General features: G+C 34.5%; 1 protein-coding gene across 1 annotated transcript in view; it reads left to right on the forward strand.

Annotated features, from left to right (window-relative positions):
* The window catches only part of HOOK1 (hook microtubule tethering protein 1), a 67,470-nt gene extending 43,155 nt beyond the window's left edge, over window positions 1-24,315 (forward strand). The window contains exons 13-22 of the mRNA XM_060022838.1: window positions 5,221-5,308; window positions 5,396-5,456; window positions 7,115-7,255; window positions 9,068-9,161; window positions 12,212-12,246; window positions 12,796-12,878; window positions 13,494-13,594; window positions 16,662-16,763; window positions 18,711-18,779; window positions 20,574-24,315. Of these exons, the coding sequence (XP_059878821.1) occupies window positions 5,221-5,308; window positions 5,396-5,456; window positions 7,115-7,255; window positions 9,068-9,161; window positions 12,212-12,246; window positions 12,796-12,878; window positions 13,494-13,594; window positions 16,662-16,763; window positions 18,711-18,779; window positions 20,574-20,744 (945 nt within the window). The 3' untranslated portion in view covers window positions 20,745-24,315. The remainder of the gene's footprint in view (window positions 1-5,220; window positions 5,309-5,395; window positions 5,457-7,114; window positions 7,256-9,067; window positions 9,162-12,211; window positions 12,247-12,795; window positions 12,879-13,493; window positions 13,595-16,661; window positions 16,764-18,710; window positions 18,780-20,573) is intronic.
* Window positions 24,316-24,523: the final 208 nt, after the last annotated feature.

A 24,523-nucleotide genomic window follows, 5' to 3' on the forward strand; every position in this document is an offset into this window, starting at 1 on the left:
AATTTATATACCATAAATTTCAGCCATTTAAAAGGTATAGTTTAATGGTGTTTAGTGTATTCACAGGGTTGTGAAACCATTATCACAATCAAATTTTAGAATACTGTCATCACTGCAAAAAGAGACCGTGTGCCCATTAGCAGTTACCCTGCATTCTGGCCTCCCTTCCCTCAGCCTTAGCAATCATTAATCTACTTGCTGTCTCTATAGATTATATGAATATAATATATATATAATATACGAATATTATATATATGAATATATAATCATACACTTTGTGGGTTTTGTAACTGGATTCCTTCATTTAGCATAATGCTTTCAAGGTTCAACCATGTTGTAGTGTGTGTCAGTACTTCATTTTTATTGCTGAATAATAATCCATTGTATGGATATACCACATTTTATTTATCTGTTCATCAGTTTATGGACATTGGGTTGTTTCCACTTTTTGCCTATTAAATGAATAATATGGTTATAAACATTTATGTACAAGTCTTTATGTGGACGTATGTTTTCTTTTTTTTTTTAATATTTATTTTTTGGCTGCGTTGGGTCTTAGTTGCAGCACGTGGGATCTTTCCTTGCAGCACGTGGGATCTTCATTGTAGCGCGTGGGCTTCTCTCTAGTTGTGGTGCGCAGGCTCCAAAGCACACAGGCTCTCTTGTTGTGGCACGCGGGCTTAGTTGTTGTGCGGCATGTGGGATCTTAGTTCCGCGACCAGGGATCGAACTGGCGTCTCCTACATTGCAAGACAGATTTTCAAGCACTGGACCACCAGGGAAGTCCCTTCATTTCTTGAGTATATACCTAGGAATGGTATTGCTGGATCATATGATAACTATGTTTAACTTTTTTAAGAACTACCAGACTTTTCTAAAGTGGATGAACCATTTTTCATTATCACCAGCAATTTGTAGATTCTAATTTCTCCACATCCTTGACTAAGTATATTAAATTTTAATTTTGGCTATCCTAGTGGGTATGAAGTAGTATAGCATTATGATTTTGATTTCCCTAATGACTAATGATATTGAACATCTTTGCATGTACTTATTGGCCATTTCTAATTATCTTTGAGAAATATCTCTTCAAATTATTTGCCCATGTTTTGTCATTTGCCTTTTTAATTTCAAGTTCTAAGAGTTCTTTATATATTCTGGATATAAGTCCCTTGTCAGATACATGATTTGCAAATATTTCCTCCCATTTTGTGGGTTGTCTTCTCACTTTTTTTTTTGATGGTATTTTTTTTGCAGCAGAGTAGTTTTTTTATTTGATGAAGTCAAGGTTATCTATTTTTTCTTTTGTTAGTTTTATGGTGGTGTTTCTATGAAACCATTGAATAACCCCTTAAGGTTATAAAGATTTATTCCTATGTTTTCTTTTAAGAGTTTTATAGTTTTAACTCTTATATTTACTCTGTGATCAATTTTGAATTAATTTTTTATGTGGTGTGAGATAGGTTTCTAACTCTATTCTTTTGTGTGTGTATATTCAGTTGTCCCAGCACCATTTGTTGACAAGACTTGCCCCATTGAATTGTCTTGGTACCCTTGTTAAAAATCAATTGACCATGGTACTGTAATGATGGATATACCTTTGTCAAAACTCATAAAAGTGAAACAGAAAGAATGAACCCTAATGTAAGCTATGTCCTTTAGTTAATAATAATATTATTATTATATTGGCTCATCATTTCTTACAGGTAACCACAATAATGAAAGATGTTAATAATAGGGAAAATTGGGGAATGGGGGGAGATGAGGGAATATATGGGAACTTTGTACTATCTGTTCAGTTTTTCTGCAAAAAAGTGTATTAATTTTTTTAAGTAAAAAAAAATCATTTGGCCATAAATATATGACTTTATTTCTCGGCTTTTCTTTGTCATTGATGTGTATGTCTAGCTTTATGCTAGTACCACACTGTCATGATTACTGGCGCTTTGTAGTAAGTTTTGAAATTGGAAAGTATGAGTTCTCCAACTTTGTTCTTCTTTTTAAAGCTATTGTTTTGGTTATTCTGGGTCCCTAGCATTTCATATGAATCTTAGGATCAGATTAGCAATTCCTGAAGAATAGCCAGTTTGAGATATTGATAGGGATTGCCTGAATTTGTTGATCAGTTTGGAAATCTGGCCACCTTAATAGCATTAACTTTCTGATCCATGACTGTAGGATAACATTCCATTTATTTAGGTCTTTAGCTTCTTTCAACAATGTTTTGTAGTTTTCCTTGTACAAGACTGCACCTTTTAAAGCTTTATTCATGAGTGTTTTATTCTTTTTGTTACCATTATAAATGAAATTATTTTTTCAGTTTCATGTTTGGATTTTTCAATGCTAATGTATAGAAATACAATTGATTTTTGAACACTGATCTTGTATTTTGCATCCTTGTTGGATTCACTTAGTATTTCTAATAGTTTTTAGTAGATTCTTTAGGATTTTCTATATAGAAGATCAGGACATCTGCAAATACAAGTAGTTTTACTTCTTCCTTCGCAATCTGGATGACTTTTATTTCCTTTTCTTGTCGAATTGTTCTGGCTAGAACCTCCAGTACTTTGTTGAATAGAAATGGCAAGGGTGGATATCCTTCTCTTGTTTCTGATATTAGGGAGAAAGCATTCACTCTTTCATCATTATGTATGTTACTAGCTGTGGGTTTTGTTTGTAGATGCCCTCTATCAGGTTGAAGAAGTTTCATTTTATTCCTAGTTTGTTGCATGTTTTTATCCTGAAAGGTTTTTGGATTTTGTCATCTGCTTTTTCTGGGTCAGTGAGATGATGTGTGGTTTTTGTCTTTTATTGTATTAATGTGGTATATTACACTGATTTTTGATATTAAATCAGTTTGCATTCTTGAGGTAAATTCCACTTGGTCATAGGGTATAATCCTTTTTATATATTGCTAGATTCAATTTGCTAGTATTTTGTTGAGTGTTTTCCCATCTATATTATAAGAGATATTGGTTGGTAGTTCTCTTTTGATGTCATTGCCTGGTTTTGGTATCAAGATGATACCACACAGAATGAATTGAAAATTTTTTCCTGCTTTTTAGGTTTTAGCTCACTTGAAGTCTTTTATCTAGTGTGTCCACCCACTAGGGTCATCTTATTGACTTTTTCTGTTAACTGTTTGTCTTTTTTTTTCCTGCATTGGGACTGTCCTGTTTCTTTGCATGTTTCATACTTTTTTTGAAAATATGACCTTTAAAATAATATAATATTTCAACTCTGGAAATCCAGATTTTCCTTCAACCTCAGAGTTTGTTATTATTGCTGTTTTTTTTAGTGACTCTTTTGGACTAATTCTATAAAATCTTCTTTCTTTGTAATGTTCAACCACTGAATTCTCTGCTCAGTTACCATTGAGATCAGTTAATGATTAGTCAGATATTTCCATAGATGCCTTGAGCCAATAACTCTCCCAACCTTTGCCAAAGGACTCAGTGTGTATTTTGGAAAACGTCTTCAATTCTTAGGCAATTTCAAACTCTGCCTTTGCCTTTATTTCCTGTTTGCACAGGGCCTTAAGTTTATCCAGAGCTGAGACATTGGGGCCCTCTCAGGTCTTTTCTGGGCATGCACACAACTCTATATATAGCTGGCCTCCTGGATCTCCAGGGATATGTCAGAACTTTTCTAAGTCCTCTATGGATTTCTTGTTTCTCAGCTCTTCCTTGTAAGGTTTTGGCAAGGCTCTTGTTTGCCCTAACTGGCATCACAGCCTCCAGCAGCTATAGTGAAAACAATTGCTGATGATTGTTTTTGACAAATCAGTCAATGAAAAGTATGACTGGGGCTTCTCCAGAGTGCTTCTAGACAGACCAGATAGTGACAGTTCTCTAAGCATGGGGCTTTTTTAGGAGGAGTTTCATATCCAGTCTGACCATTCTGGTGGTGGCTAAGCTGCTGTTTTTCAAAGCCATAGAAATTGAGAGGGAATTCTCTGGTGGTACAGTGGTTAAGACTCAGTACTTTCACTGCCGTGGGCCTGAGTTCAGTCCCTCGTCGGGGAACTAAGCCGTGTGGTGCGGCCAAAACAAAAAACAGGAACAAAGCTACAAAGATTGAAAGTCTGCTGGTTTTCAAGGCTACTCCAGAGTTGGGGAGAGGGTGATAGTAGTAAGAATAGTTAGAAGAACAAAAAGCTCCCTGTTCTGAGATTTAGCAGAGTTTCTTTAACAAGTGCTCCTCAGATCATGGCCGACCCTTGGTTAATTTTCAGAGTTCTGGAAAAGTTGATTTTGACAAATTAGCTAGTGTTTGAATTGCATTTATGAAGGAACAGATTTATAGGGGTCCTCATGCCTGACTGTAGTTATAGTTTATAGTGTTCATGTTCAGAGATTCCTACGGCATCTGTGCACTCTGGCCTAAGGACCCTTGGAGTCAGGACCCTTGGACCCTAACCAATTTACTGTTAGGTTGATTTGAACCACATAATGGACTAAGTAGAGTTTTGTTTACTGATTTGAAATATAACATTTAAAATATGATTTTATGTTAAAGTACTTTTCAAGTTCCGGGAAAATCATTTAAACATGAGCCTTTTGTACAGAGTGTAGAAATTTGTCATTGGCTGTCAGCGGTAAAATAAAATAGCCAATGATATGAAGTCCTAGCATGCTATCCCTAGGAAATAATGTTTTTCCACAAATTCATACTTCCAGTATGCTACTTAGAGTAATAGAAGGAAATAACAAGTCTCCAGCATCTCTTACACACCAGACTATAGTCTAGATATTAGACAAACTTTATCTCATTCGCTACTCAGAACACCTTTGCAGGGGCTTATGAATCAGTATTCTCATTTTGATGATAAAGATCTAAAGCCAAAGAATCAATAACTTGCCTTAGATAGTATAGCTGGAAATAGTGAAACTGAATTCGGGGCATGATCTATTTGCCTCCAAAGTCCATGTACTTTTATTACTCTGCAGTTGCATATTTGTGCTCTGTTGCATAATTACATTCATTTGGTTCAAAGATAAACTATCTAATGGGGAAAATCACAAGCTTTGTGTTGTATAAAGTCTATTATTTATGTGATTTATACAAGAGAAATTACCCCTTAGCACTAAAACTAAAACATTGTCATTTTTAATTAAGGAACAATTATCAAATTAAATTAAGATAAATTATTCTAAGCATAAATTAAATTGCCTGTGGGCAGAAGTAAATATTTTGCTTATATAAACAATTCTTTTTTAGAGACTAATAGAACAGCTTGATACTCTGAAAGAAACAAATGAAGAGCTTCGATGTTCACAAGTACAACAGGATCACCTAAACCAAACAGGTGAATTTTGTTGCATTTAGAAAAGGTTTTGTTAATGGTAGATATACTGAAATGTTAATCTATTTTTTTGTTGCTGATGTTGTTTAGATGCATCTGCTACAAAAAGCTATGAGAATCTTGCTGCTGAGATTATGCCAGTGGAATATAGGTAAACTTGTTTTTATTAATTGATAACCCATACTTAATATTAGAAACGTGATTTCTTCTTCCTTTTGTAAATTTCTAAGCCTTTAACATTTTCCATTTTACGAGTCATAGGGCTTGAAAATTACTTTGTCTCATGCTTATGCTTTCTAAATCAGATTGTTATTGCTACTATGGAAGCTTAAAAATTTACCAGAAATAAAATTTCACTTACTAGCTGAATAACATATTCTAGTTTATATAATACAGCCTTTATTGTGTTTAACTTATTTTTTTATCCTTAATCTCTTTGATAATACTTCAAAATGACAGCTATTGAGTGGACAGGAATTTCCTCTTTTAAACACTAAGGAAAACCTTTTTAATACTTGGCATTCAGATCCACACTGGTGAAAAAAATAGGAGAGGAGCTGTCAATTGCAGGAGGATTAAGCTGGAGTTAAACAAAATACAAATTTTAGAGGTTCCTCTTGACCTAACTTTAATTTTGGTATTTTACTGCTATGTTTACTTCTAGGTATTTGACTAATCTGGTATAAAATTTTCTTTTCCTTTTTTGTGGCAACAGTTTTATTTGTTAATTACTTCTAATTCTACTCTTTATTTAAACAGCTTTATTGAGATATAATTCACCCGTTTACAAATATACAGTTCAGTGGTTTTTAGTGTAATCACAGAGTTGTATAACCATCATCACTATCTAGTTTTAGAACATTTTCATCCTCCACAAAAGATACCCGGCACCTCTTAGCAGCCATTCCCCATTCCTGCCTCCCCTCCATCGCCAGCTCCAGGCAACCAGTAATCTACTCTGTCTCTATGGATTTGCTTGTTGTGGACATTTCATATACATGGAATCATACAATATGCGTGTATGATTGTGTATGAGTGAATTCTTTCACTTTGCATAATGTTTATAAAGTTGTTGATTTTCAATTTGTTCAGCTTTTTGCTGTTAAGATAGAGCTCCTTACATGCTGGGCTGGAAACTAACTTGCACTTTTTAGTTAGTAATATCCAGTGATATTAATCATTTAAAAATAGCCATTTTTTAAAGTGATGGTGCTGGCATTCAGAAGAACAAATATTGTGATTAATTAAAATTAGTTGCTTTTGGGGAATGGAATTTAGGAGGGCAGCAGGTAGGAAGCATTACTTTTTAATTTAATACCATTCCTATCATTTGCATTTTTAAAAACATGTATGTAAACCTTTAATAAAAATTTTTTCTAAAAACAAAAAGTCTAGAGACACTCATATGACTGTCATTATCATAAAAGTATACTTAAAAATTTAAAGCAAACTGTAGTTTCTTAAATCTGCTTTTTATTTATATGTTTTCTAAGGATATGCTATATATTACCTTTAGTGTGAATAGTTTCTAAATTATCAAAGTAAAATAATTCATATCATGTCTTAGGGATTTACATAATAAACATTTATTGACATATAATCTTATACCTGTACCTTTAAAAACTTACCATTTGTTTTTTTGAGACATAGTACTACAATGCACAGTTTTTTCTTAAGAACTTTCAGAAGCTTTGGTAACGTTTCAAAATGACAGCTAGCGAGTGGACAGGAATTTTCTTTTTTACAAAGCAAAGAATTTAAAAAACTCTTATACTTAAAAAATTGTTTTTAATTGCTTTTTAACATCAGGGAGGTGTTTATTCGACTGCAACATGAAAATAAGATGCTTCGATTACAGCAGGAAGGTACTGAGAATGAACGTATTGAAGAACTTCAGGAACAGCTGGAACAGAAGCACCGCAAGATGAATGAATTGGAAACTGAGCAGAGGTGACTGACACACTCCTTCATAATTGATAGTCATAGCGATTTAATTACCTAACCACAGAATCTTGATTCGCAGAAGTGGAAGATATTGTAGTTCCAATAATTAGGATTTGCACAAGTTTCGATTTTTGTTTTTTCATCTCTCACTACCCACTATTTTTAGCAGACTTTGTTAAAGCAAGTTGCTTATTCTTGAATTTCATTTAGATGTCTTCACAAATGACAAAAAATTAACAGATGAATAAATGACAATCTGGTTTTCAGCTGGAGTCTTGTGCATAGATGGTATGTAGATTGTGGAGTCAAATTTGAATTCCACCTCTACTTAAACTGGGCAAGTTACTTAAATTCACACTTAGTGTCCTCAGCTATTAATTGGAGATGACACCTATTTGCAGGTTCTTATGAAGATTACAGATAATGTGTTTAAAGCAAGTGGTGTACTTATCTGATATCAATGAGGTGTTCAAAAATTATAATGTTTAAAAAAAATAACGTTTATATGGTGCTTACTAGTGCCAGGCACTTTTCTAAGCACTTTTTAATATTAACTCAGTAAATTCTCACAATAAGTCTATGAAGTAGTAACTATAATTATCTCTTTTTTTATGGACAAGGAAGCTGAGGTGCAAGGTGTAACTTGCCCAAAGTTACACAGCTAGTAAGTTCTGGATCCTGCGTTTGAACCCTCTGTCAACCTGACTTCAGAGTCTGTGCTCTTTAACCACTTTGCTAACCTGCCTCTTATAATAGCATACTGACAATGAAGGTATTTGGATTTATCTGACCTACCTTTATTGGATCTTAGAGACCACCAGGAATTTTAAAGACACTTGAACCTTGTCTCTCAACTTGTATGTATACTATTACATCAACTGCAGTTAAAAGAAAAATAACGTTTTAGCTTTCTGAAGAGACCATTAAATATTGCTGTTTTATATGGTTCAATATCAGCACTGGAGATCCTAAGTTTCAGCTGTTAATATAGGAAGATAGACATGTGAATAGATAATTATTATGTGATAACTGTAATATTGGAAAAATGGAGTGTCATGATGGGCAGGTGTGTTGTGTCATATATATATGAAGAGAGAAAGTCAGACAGATAGTAACTCTCTCTCTCTTGCTGGTAACTTCAATGGCAGTAATGATTAAGCAGGGTTTTTTGTTTTTTTGTTTTTTTGACTGGAGTATAACTGCTTTACAGTGTTGTGTTAGTTTCTGCTGTACAACAAAGTGAATCAGCTATACGTATACATACATCCCCTCCCTCTTAGACCTCCCTTCCACCCCACCCCCATCCCATCCATCTTTAATGAGATTTTGCCAAGTTAAAAAGCTGCAGTAGTTGCTAGTGCCAATCTCTTTAGTTGAAATAAAAGTCATGAAGAAATGGTTGGAAAATGGTGGCCTTCCTCTTCTCCCAACACCCTGTGAAATCTGAAACAAGAAATGGAAACCTAATTTCCATTCATTAAAAATACAACTGAAGGAAAACTGAGCTAGTTTTCTGATTTTTATACCAGTGAGTACAGTGCAGAAACGTTATGATTTGCCACTGACTCATTAAGAACCTTAAATTTTTAAATGTGGGCATGTATGCTTTCAGGATAAAAATGTCTTTTTTTAAAGAATATTTCCTTGAAAGTAGGCTACTATACCATATATTATACCTAGCCACAGATAATTGTTCAGCTTTGGTTATTGCTATTAAATGTATACATTATGAGTTAAATTGCATAAATGCACCTTTATAGATCCTTAACTACTTTGACTTTCAGTACAAATAAACACGTGTGATTCATCTTATAATAGGCTGAGCAAAGAACAAATTCGAGAATTGCAACAGCAGATTGAGGACCTCCAGAAGTCTCTGCAAGAACAAGGCTCCAAGTCTGAAGGAGAAAGTGTAAGTAACTTAAAAGTTATGATAATTCTGTTGTGTATGGACTCTCTGTAATAGGTCCTGATGTCCAAATTAATCTTGTACTTGCAAGTGCTACCCTTATCATTGGGGGTGCCCTTAAATACCGTATATATATGCATAACAGATGCAGTGATTTTGCCAACTTGAAGCCTATAAATTGATCATATGGATTGGAAGGTGATTTCTATCTGTCCTACTTCAACAGCTACCCTTAAGTTCATGGTAATTCCTGATTGGGAGCATGCTACAATTGAGGCCTTCACAGTTTTGCTGGGATCCCAACAGGACTGGCCTGAGAAAACCCTAGTGAGAGTAATCTGCAGTCAGAATAGAGGAAAAGAGAGAATGAGAAAATGATTTCTAGCAAAAGAACATTCAAGAAGTAGGTCACATCAACCTCCAAAGGACAGAAATCTTAAAGCAGTCTTGAAGTACATCACCCCTTATTTCTTCCCTCCTTTCATACAGACTCATGGCCTTGCCATTTCTCATGGTTTTTGATGGCAAACAATTGTGAGGGCAGCGGTAAGAGGACTTAAAAAAGATCAAACAGCCTAAGTCTGAATAGAACTAGCGATGTTTATATAGTTCAATCTCTATATACTGAGAGGAGAAGAAGTAATAATTGAGGGAGGAATGTATTTAACTAAAACAACAACAAAAAGATAGGGCTGATGTCATACTTGACACATTGGACCTGTCTTCAAGATCACACAAGTATTACAGCAAATATTTTCCTTTGTTTCCATTGGGAAGTGTGACAGAAACCGAATATCTGCCCTTGATTCTTTTGCACTTGCCATCCTATCTTCATGCTTTTCAGTATAGACTAAATCCTTCCTTAATCTAGTGTCCCTTGTACTTCTTTTATAGCCTAGCATTTAAGCTAAAATTAGGACTCAGGGCCATATTCTTGTTAATATCCCTTGTAAGAAGGTGTGTTTCTGTTGTGTTAGCAACCTGTGTAGCTCATTCTCAGTCTGGACTTGCAACTAGCAAACTTACAGAACGAGAGCAAAGCACAGGTGGGCTGGCCCACAGACCATTCTTTCCTCTTCTTTTCTGCCACAGCTTGCATCTCAAACAGTCCCCCAAGAGAATTATTTGATGAAAGTTTGGCATTTGGAAAATATAAATAGACTTTGTAAAATAGTATGGATGAGCAGAGATTTTTTTGAACTAATATATGAGAGAGAAAATGAACAACATTGAAATGGGAGTTGGATCCATAAACTCAAATTGAAGAACTGCTTTCTTCACAAAGACTTCAAAATACTAAATGGGCTTTGTGCCAATAGCTCCTCAGTGGGCTATGCTATTGGGAGTCTAGGAAGCAAAATGAAGGACAAAATGTTCATTTCAACAAAAAGCCCTTTTTGTTGACTATAACATACATACAAAAAAGTATGTTGTGTATGTGCATTGTGTATGTGTGTGTGTGCATATTTCCTAGCTCTGCTCATGGAAGAGGCTTAGAAACAATGATCCCAATAAGCATGCTTGAAACTGAGCAGGACGCTGTAGAGCCCTCCCAGGTACAAAAGTCTTTCTCTGTCTCCCATTTCATGTTTTAAGGAAAAAGGCTTTGGCCTCCTAGACCTTACCTGAGTTCTAAAGGGCAGATTCAAACAGTTACTAATTAGGGAAGGGAGGGAATGCAGAAACAGAGGAGCGGTCAAGAAACAACAGTGCAGATGAAGCATGGTCCTGGTTCCTCCTCAAAGGATATACATAACAATATATCTCTGAGTTCTTCTACAGGAAGTAAGATCCCCACCCAGGTGGAGGATGGTAACTTCAGGCTGAGCACATGATTTCTAGAGCACTGCCCTGTTACCTCACCACCAACCAATCAGAGAAAGGTCATGCACCCTGTAGCCCTCCCTCAAAATTTTGCCTATAAAAACTCTTCCCTGAAAACCATCAGGGAGTTCAGGCTTTTTGAGCATAGGCTGCCCATTCTCCTTGCTTGGCCCTTCCATAAAACTTTTTCTGTTCCAAAAAAAAAAAGATAGGGCTAGATGTGTGTTAGATATTGATTGGATAGAATGTTAGGTAACTATACTTTATTGATGAGGGAGAGTAAATAAAGAGATGAAAAGGAAGATTGAAAGGGTTGAGTTTTCTTTCTGTCTTTTATACGCTTTATATGATTTTCTCTTTTTTCCCTGGGGGCTTGGAAAATAGAAATCATCTCATGCATGGCAGCATCTCATATGTGCATATATACAGTATTGTAACCTAATACAAATTTTTTTAAGCCACATTAAAAAATATTTTTAAATGGGATCATTTTGGGGTAGTACATTTTGGATTGCAGCATTTTAAGGATTTTAAATTTATCTTTTTAAAAAAAATTATTGGTGTCCAAATTACATTTTAGATTATATATTTTAAACTCTTCAAACTATTTGGTAGATGATACAGAACTAGTATTGCAATCTAAATTCCTTTTTGCAATCTAATTCCTAAATTCCTAAGTTCTTTTAAAGAGGAAATTTTGTGTTTTAAATTTTATTTTTTAACAAAATCCAATTGCTTCATTTTGATGTTAATATTGAAAGTGCTTGCATTTATAATGATAAAGTTTTATTATAGAGATAATTTTTGTTCATTAAGTCTATTCTTTAGTGAAGGTCTAAAATCCTAAAATTTGTGTTTTAGATGGATGATTCTTTAGGAGTTTAAATGTTTGATACTCCTCAATATATCACATTCAGCTTGCATTTGCTATTTTCCTTTGAGTTCAAATTTTATTTTCATTGTATTCAAAAATATGAAGTATTTTTCTTTCTGCTATTATACTTACTCTTCCTAATTTAATTTCCTATTCTCTTTCTCTTTCTTCTTTGAAGTAAGAATATACCTAAAATTTCCTGTTTTTAAAAGTATGTTATTAGAAATACAAATTTTTAAAACATTTATAATTTTATATAGTATCCCTTCAAAAGGAGGTAAAGAGATTTCAATGTCTGGAAAACTTACCTTTGTCACAATAGTTATCTTACAGCAACTTTTTCTAATTTTTATAGTCCAGCAAACTAAAGCAGAAGTTGGAAGCTCATATGTAAGTAAAACTGATTTTCATTTCAAATATGAGAGGGGAAGGGTTTTAAAAGCTTCTGAAGTTATTAATATCCTTTTCTGATTTTGTTTATTAAAAGTAAAAACGCTGATGCCAATTCAGTGTTCACCACTGCTATCAAAAGTGAAAAGAAGAACATGGTAAAAGGGTCAGCCTACCTGCTCATGATCCCAAACTCCTACATTTTTTTATCGCTAATGTCGTTTGAAGAGTTTATAAAGCAGACAACTGTCAGAACTAGATTATGTGGAAGTGTGGGATGTTTAACCTATAAAATATTTAACTTTCTTAGGAAGCAAGGGTGGCCAGGGGAAAACTGTAAAATTTTTGGCACCCACCATGTGTCAGGCAGTTTACATCCTCATAACCAACCCCTAGAATATTTGGCAGGTATTATTCCCATTTCACAGATGAAGAAACTGAGGATCAGAAAGTGACTTTCCCACAGTCCACATATGTTATGTGGCAGAAACCAGTTTTCATTCTTAGGTCTGTTTGGCTCCAAAGCTCCATGCTCTTTCCACTACTTAGGGAAAAACTAACGGAGGTCCATGAAGAATTACAGAAGAAACAAGAGCTCATTGAAGACCTCCAGCCAGATGTAAACCAGAATGGTAGGTATTTGTAAAAATCTGGATCAGACTTTATGTAAAGACTTGACTTTTTTAGTTGAAGGATGCAAGAACTGTGTATATAAGTCTTCAGGCAATGCAGATACGTACATTGCAAATAAGAATCATAATAATTTTTAGTGATTTAAGTAATTAATAAATGATCATATCCTAAAGCAAAAAAAGGTAAATCTAATAAAATGACCTGATATATAGGAGTATCAAATATTGTAAAATATAATAAAATTAATACTATGGAAGTGTAAATAAAATAATTTATAATCAGATTAAAATGAACTTCAAACATGTAGAAAGAATGCTTTATTTTGTGATGGTTGTGCTTACATTGTAAGGTGTATTTGCTCAATGAAATACTTGATAGAAGGGAGAAAAATAACTCAGTAAAGCAGATTAGAGATATTTTTTAAGAAAAAATAATACAAAATGATCAGGGATGTATTGGGTGTAGTTCAAAAGTTTTAGATAAGAATTGACTACAAAGAAGAAATGAAATGTTTCTCTTCTAAGTTCTCATTATCAGTCTTTAGAAAATATATTTTTTTTTATGTGAGGAGGGAGTACTTTAAATTGCTCGTTTCATTTTCTTTTCAATAACAGTACAAAAGATCAACGAACTTGAAGCTGCTCTTCAGAAGAAAGATGAAGATATGAAAGCAATGGAGGAAAGATACAAAATGTACTTAGAGAAAGCAAGAAATGTGAGTGGCTTACCTTTCAGGGTTTTAGTCTTTGTGAGTTGGGTTCTAATTGGGCCTATCCCACCTCTTCTTGGATCTATGTCACATCGCTTTGCTCCCCACTACCCTGCCTTGCCAGTCAGGTTCCTGGTGCGTCTCCACCTCAGTCCTCATGTTCTTTCCCTCTCACTCATCAGCATCAGAAAATACTACGCATGGCTTCATAGGGACAGTTAAATATTGATTGTAGTGACCTCATATAGAGAAAATGACTACTGTAAGGTATGTAATCTTTAGCTCTTACAGTGAACATTTGCCTTTGTGAAAATTGAGCTTTGCAAACTTGTTTAAATTGTTTTAGCATTAAGTCTGTATTAGACAGTTAATGTTCTAAATGTTCACCAAACTTGTTTAAATTGTTTTAGCATTAAGTCTGTATTAGACAGTTAATGTCTAAATGTTCACCAGACTAATTATTCTTTTCCTTATTTCATACTTTTTCTTAAATATCTGTAAGTACTGTTCTCATAAAATCTTTTATTTCCATGAATATATTTTCCTAATTAACTGTAAGTATTCTCAAAGAATGTTAATGTGCCCTTTTTTAGTTACTGAATAAAAGAAGAGAATTTTATGACAGAGCCTTAAAATACTAACATGTCTTCCCTTATGTTTAAGTTTTTTATTTATTAAGGTGTAAATAGTACCTGCAGCAACAGGTATGCCCCAAGATCTCAAGGCTTAGCAAGATAGAAGTTCCCTTCTTTTCTTTTTATTTATTTATTTATTTTTTTGCGGCACGCGGGCCTCTCACTGCTGTGGCCTCTCCCGTTGCGGACGGAGCACAGGCTCTGGACCCGCAGGCTAGCGGCCATGGCTCATGGGCCCAGCCACTCCGCAGCATGTGGGATCTTCCCGGACCGGGGCACGAACCCGTATCCCCTGCATCGTCAGGTGGACTTTCAACCACTGCGCCACCAGGGAAGCCCAGAAGTTCCCTTCTTGATCACATGAAGTTCAGTCGTCAGTGTGGGAGGGGCCGTACTCTATGCAGTCATTCAGAGCCCCCAGCTGACGAAGGGTCAGCCTTCTTCACTAAGGGGTTCTCAGATTCACTCGACATTGTCCAGCTACAGAGGAGGGAAGACAAGCCAAGATCGTATGGGACATATGTAATGGATCAGGCGTAAATCTCTTCCCTTGCATTTCATTGGGCAGAACTCAGGCAGGTGGCTGCACCCAACTTCAGGAGGCCGACTTACTAAACATCCGGGCAGTCTGCCACAGTTCAGTGTCTCTGTTACAAATGTGTAAATGCTTTCAGTAGAAAATTTATTGAAAGGTTCCCAGAGACAACTGCTGTTAACAGTGCATTTTTTTCAGTGCCTATTATCTCTGTGATTGTTTACCATAACACACCCACACACCCAATTTGTATGATCGTATCACGTATGATTTTGATCGTGTGATTTGTATTTTTAAACTTAATGTCCTCATGTTATATAAATATAGCTTCATATTTATCAAGCACCTGTCATGGTAAGCACTGGGAATACAGCAGCAAACAATACACTCGTGTATGGAGCAGACTGCAAAATTAAAGAGTTAGCTACATAATATTCTTTCAGTTGAGTAGATATATCATTGTTTACTTAGTCAACATCCTATTGTTGGAAATAGTTTGTTTCCATGTCTTTTTTGCTCCTAGAAATAAGGCTACGGGAAACATATTTATACAGGAAGTTTCCCCTTATTTTGGTTTATTATGTTAACCTTGTTCCTAGGTTAATGCATCAAAGTTATTGGGTCAAAGGATAAGAACATTTTTAAGATGCTTAACATGTATTTCTACATGATATTCTAAAAGTATTATAACTAATTGGACAAAGCAATGACAATGAATACTGTATTCTTGCCATCATCAAATATTATCATTTAAAAAATAGTTGCTTTCTTGGTAAACATGATTTCATTTTTTACCCTTACACTATTTCAGGGGAGAGGTTAAAATAGTAACATATGTACATGATAGAAAGCTCAGAAAATATAGAAAAGTCACAACCATACTTTCTATCACTTAGAGGCAACCAATTTTTATGTGTTCTTTGTAATTATGATTTAAAAACTAATGTGTCTGCTTTTACAATGTGTACTTCATAAGGGGAGGTACTTCGTAAGAGTCAGTTGCCCTGACTCTGGCAAACTGCTGCAGCCCCATCTGCCACAGTGCCTGCCACGTTTAGCAGTGAATCGTTTTGAATGAACCACAGTAATGTTTAGGGATATTACTTTCTACTCTTTTTTCTTTACCTCTATAAACATAGATGAAATTTTCTTGTCATTAAATTTTAAATCTTTTAAAATAGATTTGTAATTAGGTGGTACAGATGACCTTATTATTGGAAACTTGTTTTGCTTGTATTTATACCTAATATTTCTGAGTTGATTTGCTACCATACTGCTGACTACATAGTTTAGTTCAGTCTCTGAACAACATTCTGATCAAACTTTGTTTTTGCTCACATTTGGTAATTTACATAGATATGATTGAATACTCTAGAATTTGCAGACAAAATCATCAATGTCTATTATATTTATCTTATATATTGAATTACATCTAACTAGATAATGGTAGTAAAAGATTGTTGCTAAGAATTTTTTTTTGTGTTAGTTACTCCTACTTTGTACAGTTAGCAAGTTCCCATATAACTATTGAATTCATTTTAATTAATTAAAAAATGTTTTAATTTATCTGATTCAAGTTAAAGGTAGAAAAGGGTTATTTCAAGACCTCAGTGCTCAAAGCTTGATAAGGCTAAGTAACTATTTCTGAGTACTGAGCCTGGAGAAGGATATTTGATTTGGGGATGGGTATCTTCCCATTTTTGTACTGAATTTTTACACCATTTCTAGTCTGTAGAATGTTATTTTTGTTACTCAAATTAGAATGTGAAACAAGTTATAGTTAGCTCCTGGATCACTTTCTGGATAATGTTCCACTTTACACAGATTTTACACACTGTGTTCTTATTTCAGTATTTGACAAGATAAAGTGAATGTAAGAGATTTGTTTTTTTCCTTTAAACAGGTAATAAAAACTTTAGACCCCAAATTAAATCCAGCATCAGCTGAAATAATGCTACTTAGAAAGCAGTTGGCAGAGAAAGAGAGAAGAATTGAGATTCTGGAGGTAAAACTTCCATATTCATATATCTCCTCTTAATTATTCTGTCAATGTATAATTAACTGCTGTCAGTATTTGCCATTAATGATCAAATTTCACAAGAATTTAGAAGTTAGGAGTGTCATGTTTTAGCACTCAGTATGCTTATTACAAAGCATCTCACAAGCCCACAAGATGGGCCTCTACAAGCTCATGTGTCTTGCTCCATTGTATGCCTCTCCCTCTGTATCAGCCAATCATATAGACAGCCCTTCTTTCTAGTAGAGTCCTGCCATCATGCTCCTTTTAATATTATGTGGATGAGAGTTCATTTAAAAAAAAAAAAACACACAAAGCTCACCTTTTTAAAAATGTACTACACTCAGTTAACCAGATTCTTCTTTTACTTTTCTTCTCCCAGTAAATCAACTAGGAAGGTTATGTTTCAGGGAAATACACTATATTCATTTACCATTTTCTTCATATTATTTCAGGGAAATACACTATATTCATTTACTCATATTATTTCTGAGCCAGTAGATAGAGACTGTGGTGGAAATAATTTATTTAAAGCTTTAAAGACTTTAATGTACAGAGTACACACCAGCCTTATGGTGCACTTGCTGCAAGTGCTTGTCCAGGCCATGTCAAGTGTTGTAAAAAATCACTGGATAGAAGTCTCTCTCTGAAGAAATACTATTCATTCTTCAGGATCCAGCTCCAGTATCTCCCATTTATAAAGCTCTCCTTGTATATCTTAGGCAAAGTTAGTTGTCTCTTTATAGTGACTCCATGTACTTTGAACTCATGAATTCATCCCACAATAGCATTTTTCTTTATGGCATGTGTCAGAGTGTCGTGAGGGCAGAGGCTGTATCATATCTCTGTACCCCCACGGCATTAAATATCACATCAATCGGAAGCCAAGGTTACAGCTTTACTGTTAACTTGTCTTAAAGTTGTCACTCCTTTCTGGTCCTCAGTCTCCTCATCTGTAAAATAATGGGACTTGAACTGAATAATCTATGAACTCTAAGTTGCTTTGAATAGTCACTTCCCAGTGAAAGCCAATGAGAATGTGCACCAGTGTTGATACTTGAAATGTAGCTCCTTTACAAGTGTGATGACAAAATGGTGCCTCTAATATAGGGCTGTGAGGAAAATCTTCAGTTAAGTCACAGCATATGGGCCTTTAATTTATGTGTAGTTATCTGTACACACACTGCAAACACTAAAAAGGAGAAAACTAATGTTTATAGCAGAGGTTATTCTGTCTGCATCCTTCTCGGGCAGTCTGTCTGGAGTGGATGTGAGCGAGAAGATGGGCATCTTACCTCCTTTGTTTCCTGTATGCTTTTCGTACCATGAGCATCTTGCTGTAGGAACATTCATATGTTTTAGATGCCAGCTATATCTGGCGTGCTCCACAACATGTACAAAATCAGCTGTATTAGAGTAACTAAGAAATGAACGTCAGTCTCTAGGGTGGCACGCAGATAGGGCCCTGGGCAGTGTAGCATACAGTCACCAAGGACTGAGACAGAACAATTCTTGTTAAGCTTTACAGGAAATTTTAAAGGATTTTCTGGGGTATTTTTCCCTACATCCTTTTTCTCCTTAGTTTCGACTCTCCGCAGGTGCAGCTTTCTTTTGTCACCTAAGCCAGTTGTTACTTTTTTCTCTAGATATAGGAGACAGTAGCATAAGAATCACTCGTTTCTCGTTTGTTATTGTTTAATATCTGTTCTACCAGTACAGTTCCTAAAATAAAGATTTATTAGTCACAATCTTACTCTTTCCTAAAGGTGCTGGGCATGCATTTCCCATGATTCAGCTTTACAATTTGTATACTTTCTGTGCCTCACAATGCATTCTTCCCATTCTCTTGATCATGGGCATAGTGAAAAAAATATTCCATTTTCAGTAATTTGGGTTTGTTTCTGGAATTTTAATAGTCCTCATATCTTTTTCCAGAGTGAATGTAAAGTAGCAAAATTCCGTGATTATGAAGAAAAACTCATTGTTTCTGCCTGGTATAATAAGGTGAGTTGAAATTTAGCCAGTGAATCGATGTTTAGAACAGTGTTTATCAAACATTTTGACCATGAACCACAGAAGGAAATATACTTTATACTACAAATTAGTATGTGCTCATGTTTATGTATAACTGAACAAAGTTACCTTGACTGTGTGTGTTGCACTCAGGTGTTTTCTATTATATTCTCTCGTTTTTTTTTAAATGTTGATCATAATCCAAATTTACTTTATATTTTAATATTTTTAGTTGATTTTGACTTTGAAAACCACTAAATTGATTTCAGGACTCACCAACCTTTAAGTTAATGCACATGAAGCACTCATACAGTTCTTAAACATTTTTAGAATCGCCTTATTTGAGCTAAAACATTTAATTTGTGCTTCATAAAGTGTTTCTGTAGAAATACGAATATCTGTATAATGCAAAATTAATTGCTTCTAGTACTCAGCATGTATTTTAACATCCCTAAAGCCTCTCAGTGTATCCTTTGTTGTATTTTCTTTTTTTTAATCCAGAGACTGCTCTTTAAGAATTGTCTATCTGTCCTAACAGAGAAAATAGTATAAAATAATTTGGTATATTTTATTTTGTCATCCTTAGTATGGTGGGATGTTTTCAAGAGTAGCATTTCCTGATGTATATGGTTCTTTTGAGTATCCTAATCAGCTAGCATAGATAATAACACAGCCATTATCTACCTTAGCTGCCATTTATTTAGTATGAGGGAATATCAGTTTATAGACTCTCCACATGTGAAGCCTGTGCTTCACCATGAAGAACTGGTTCTCCATCCTCGAACATGCCTTTTTCTTTCATGTCATCATACTTTTTGTCTGCGTTTTCTCCCTCCCTTCTCTATTTGGTGAAATCTGGCTTAATTTAGCAAGACCTTGAAGGAGATTGTGTGAGGTGTCCCCAGAACCTTCCTTCATGGGTTAGCCATCCTGGTTAAGATTAGGGACAATGTATTATTTTCCTTGTTGTTCTGTGGCCTCTTGATACATAAATCATCAAAGATATTAGAGCCAAATAATGCATTATTTAATCATTTTTCAACCCATATTTTTTGAGCATTTACAATATTGTTGTCTATTGTACTAGTTACCAGTGAAGCTAAGTTCAGTAAAATCGCTTTATGTGATCTAGTGAGAGAGGAGTAGTGACTTCTTCCCTTAGTAAGAAACCCAATAGCCACAACTACAGTAATTTGTCATGTACTGATATATAGCTAGACCATAGTAAATTTGAACTATTCTGTGATTCTCAAACTTTAGCATTCAACAGAAGACTTGTTAAAACACAAACTATTGGACTTACCTGCAGAGCTTTTTATTCAGTAGGTCTGAGTAGAATCCACAGGTATAATTTGCACTTTTAAATTCCCAGTTGTGCAAACGTTAATCCAGGGACCACACTTCAAGAACCATTGATCCTAAGCTTTTCTCTTGTGCTGTGTCTGCTCATAATGGCTGGAGTAATGGCCCCAACACAAAAATTTGCCTTGGGACTTTTTTCTATTGTTAGAATTAAGCTTAATTCTGGAGCATTATTTTAAGCTACTGTTTTTAACAATTTCAAATTTAATGGGTCAAAATAGAGAAACAGGGATTTATGCCTTTGTTTTCCCCTTTCTTACTGGCATTATCACGTGGAGTGTAGCTCCTGAACCCTTAATTTTTCTATAACAATGAGGAAGATACCAGCTATATAGAATTGTTTTGAGGATTAAATGACTTTGTATATGTGGAAAGCACTTTGCAAACTCTACATAGTCATGTTATTTGTTTATTTTTGTTCAGAGTCTAGCATTCCAGAAATTAGGGATGGAATCTAGACTCGTGAGCGGCAGTGGTGCTTACAGAGACACGGGGGCTTGTGCTCCTGCCCGGTCTTTCCTAGCACAGCAGCGGCACATCACCAGCACCAGAAGAAATCTCTCTGTTAAAGTTCCTGCTACGACATCTGATTAAACTGCAAAAGAACACATAAACAGAAGTGCCCTTAAAATATTTTGTATCTTTCAACTAACTACCAGGTCGGAAAAGAAGTGTATGATTCTGGACATCAGCTATTTTAAAATCAAAATTCATAAAATTAGTCTTGCCAGCTGATTTTGAAAACAGAATGTGAAATTAGCATGTGTGAATAAATGGAAGATATAATAAGGCAAAAATCTCAAACATTTGTCTTTTGAGAGTATTATATTATCTCAAATTGACTTTGTATATTTTAGTTTAATGTTTTCGGTTGGACCAGTAACTAATTTGCAATGTGTAATCGGTAATATATAATCTAAAAATACATCTATTTTAGTGTTTTGGTATAAAAATAGTTGTGAAAAAAAATAGTTGTGAGGTAGGCACGTGGAGAACTATACAAGAGTTATATTTTTTGACTTGACCTACACAAGGCGTTACCTCTGTCCTCTAATTCTGTCGCTGAATGGGTATATTTTATCATGTAATGGAAGATATAGCATTTGGAAGATTGGACTATTAAAATGACTTCTCCATAAAGTGACTACTTGGCAATTTTGCAGATTTAGAAGAGGTCACAGTTCTCTTATGTACCTACTATAAACTAAGGCTTCTGTGCAGCATGGTTGAAATGTTAAGGGTATAGAAATGAACTGACTTTAAGAGATGACTTTCTGATGGGAAGCAAGCTAAAAAATATACTTCGTGTGAAATGCCCACACTATTTTAATATAATTAATGAAGATTACAATTATTACTTTTAAGCATAAAATTATCAGGGTTTCTGCTAAAAAAAAAAAAAGATGCATTAGTAGTTTTGCCTCTTCACTGAAAAGAGATAGTGAAGTAGAGGAACAATTTGGAATCACTTTTTTTTTTTTTTTAGCGGTACGCGGGCCTCTCACTGTTGTGGCCTTTCCCATTGCGGAGCACAGGCTCCGGAAGCACAGGCTCATGGGCCCAGCCGCTCTGCGGCATGTGGGATCTTCCCGGACCGGGGTGCATGAACCCGTGTCCCCTGCATCGGCAGGCGGACTCTCAACCATTGCGCCACCAGGGAAGCCCTGGAATCACTTTTATCTTGCTTACTATACTAATTAAGGAATTTGTCTTGGGTTGAGTTTATGGTATTCAGTTCATTTCTGCCCAAAGCTCCTTTTTTCAAAGGCATTACTCTGCTATTTTTGGTCATTTTTAAGAGTCACACTTTGGAATTTTAATTTAGTTGAGTTAAATCTGTGCTGTCCAATAATGTAGCCAAAAGTCACATTGGCAATTTAATTAAAATTAAAAATTCAGTTCTTTGGTTGCACTAGCCACATTTCAGATGCTCAATAGCCGTATGTGGCTAGTGGCTACAGTACTGGACAGTGCAGATATAAAATACTTTCATCATTGCAGAAACTTCTTGGACAGTGTAGTACTAAATCTTTTTATAATAACTTGGAAACACTCATTGATGTTAGACCACAAAAATGAAAAAAAGAAAAACGTTAGGATGATTTCAGATATGAAAAATAATTGAATTATGATGTAACTAGTATCTTACATTCCTTATGGTTGAATACCTTATGTTGTGACATAATCTTTCCAGTGCTATTCAGAACTACATACCTATCAGCATATGTCTAGACCACGGGTCAGCAAACTTTCTGTAAAGGGACAGATGGTCAATGTTTTAGTAAGTATTTTAGGTTTTGTGGGCCATATGATCTATCGCAAGTACTCGACTCAGCGGTAAGTATAAAATCAGGAGCCATATACAATATGTAAATTAAATGGGTGTAGTTATATTTCGGTAAAACTTTGTTTGCAGAAACTGGCAGTAGGCCAGATTTGGCCTGCAGGCTGTAGACATCTGTTCTAGATTTTATTCTTAGCTTTTTTTTTTTTGCAAATATGAGTATTGTTCCATTTACAGTATTATTCATTTAGATACTTGGTTTTTATATTCTATACCAGTAAATGTTTTCTAATCACTGAAAATATAAGAATTTCATACTATATTTGGGTCTCTGAGATTAGGGAGCATCTGTCAGGATATTTTATCAGGGTTACTTCTTTTGACTACCTCTTAGATTTTGGTGTTCTTTACTTGTACAATTATATTGTTGGATTTCATTTTCCTGTATTATTGTAGTCTCTGCTTGCCTGTGACTTTTAGTGAAATGAAATAAGCTTTTGAAAATATTTTAGCATGCTAATTAAAATTTTCTAAATATTATAGCATTTTGGTACATTTTGGTCAATGTAAGATATCTGCTCCTTTGGTGTTTACTACTTGCTTATAATTGAGATTTCACAAGCTCTTCAAGCTCCCTTTTAATGAAATTTATTGTAAAACATCAATTTCAATAAATTAGTATTTTCACAGTTCAATTGCTTATAAATTTTCAATCATTATATTTGGAATTTCTGAAAAATTCATGCAATTTCTGAATAAGGATGTAAGGCTAGATTCTTTTTCCTAAATAGAGAAAAAGCAAATTTTGTGATTTAGCACTTTTCTAGTTGGTAGAATTTAAAATGCTCAATGTGTATTTATACTAATAAATTACTAATGTAATTTAAAGTTCTGTATTATTGTGATTAATCATATGGAAATTCAGGAACTGATCAGAAGTGAGAGTCTTTTCCACATCTGGTTAGTGTAGTGAGATTGACACCCTGTGGGTGGTAAAGCATTATAAATATTCATCTTGAACCATGATTATACATGTCTGTGCTGTGAGGCTTGAGTGCATATACCAGGGAAGAGAAATTCAGCATTTATCTCTCTGATTGATAAGGAATTGAATGTCCCAGTGATTATAAAGTAAAACCACAGACCAATTTGGGAATGATCTTTAATTTTGAGTATTTGCTCTAAGATTAATAAGTATTCCTTTACCTTTTTAAAATAAAAGTGTGTATACATATGACAATGATGTTTATCCTCAGCTTAACTTAATGTATTGTGAAATATTTGAAGTTCACTCTATTTTTTTTAATGAATAAGGCTGTTGAACTAATGATTTAATATAGATTAAGAACTAATGTCTTGTCTAGAAACATTAAACTGAGTAGCCCTTACTCAGATGTCATCGTCTTTGATAACTGGAGCGCTCATTTGAATGTCAAATAATGCTTCTGCATCTACACCTGTTGCTGTATAGTGGCACATGTGGCCCAGTGGGTTGGCTTTTAGGCCACAGTACTATCTGTTTTAGGTTCTCTATATGTATATTTAATGAGAAACATTCCTATGTAAAAATGTGTGTATATGGTTGTATGCATACATTCTTGTTGTGAACCTGTACCTTGCAAAGAAGTAGTTTGGAAATTTGTAAAGCACAAACATAAAAGGAAATCGTGTGCAGTTATTAAACTTGATGGAGCTTAAATGTAATTTTTAGTTTATAAAAGGTTCTTTCTATTTTCTATGGCAAAGACTTTGACACTTGAAAAATAGAAGCAATACTTGATTTATTTTTGTATTTAGTATATTATTTTAAATAAATGATTGTCCAATAACAATACTTGTCAAATGTTTTAAAGTAAATAAACTTTCCGATTCTGTGTCTGATATGATGAATTTTTAGTGGGTACAAGTGCACATTTGTTGCTTTAAATAAAGGACTTAAATATTTAGATTGGTAAAGAAAAAATAATTCTAATTTTTTCATTTGTTTTTGTGTGTGTGTGTGTGGTGAATGATGTGTAAAAATGATATTTTTGGTGTGCTCTTTTATATCTCCAATTTGCATTATCATGGAATCCAGAATATTTCTGGG

Source organism: Delphinus delphis, chromosome 1, assembly GCF_949987515.2.
Source record: "Delphinus delphis chromosome 1, mDelDel1.2, whole genome shotgun sequence".
Taxonomy (NCBI): domain Eukaryota; kingdom Metazoa; phylum Chordata; class Mammalia; order Artiodactyla; family Delphinidae; genus Delphinus; species Delphinus delphis.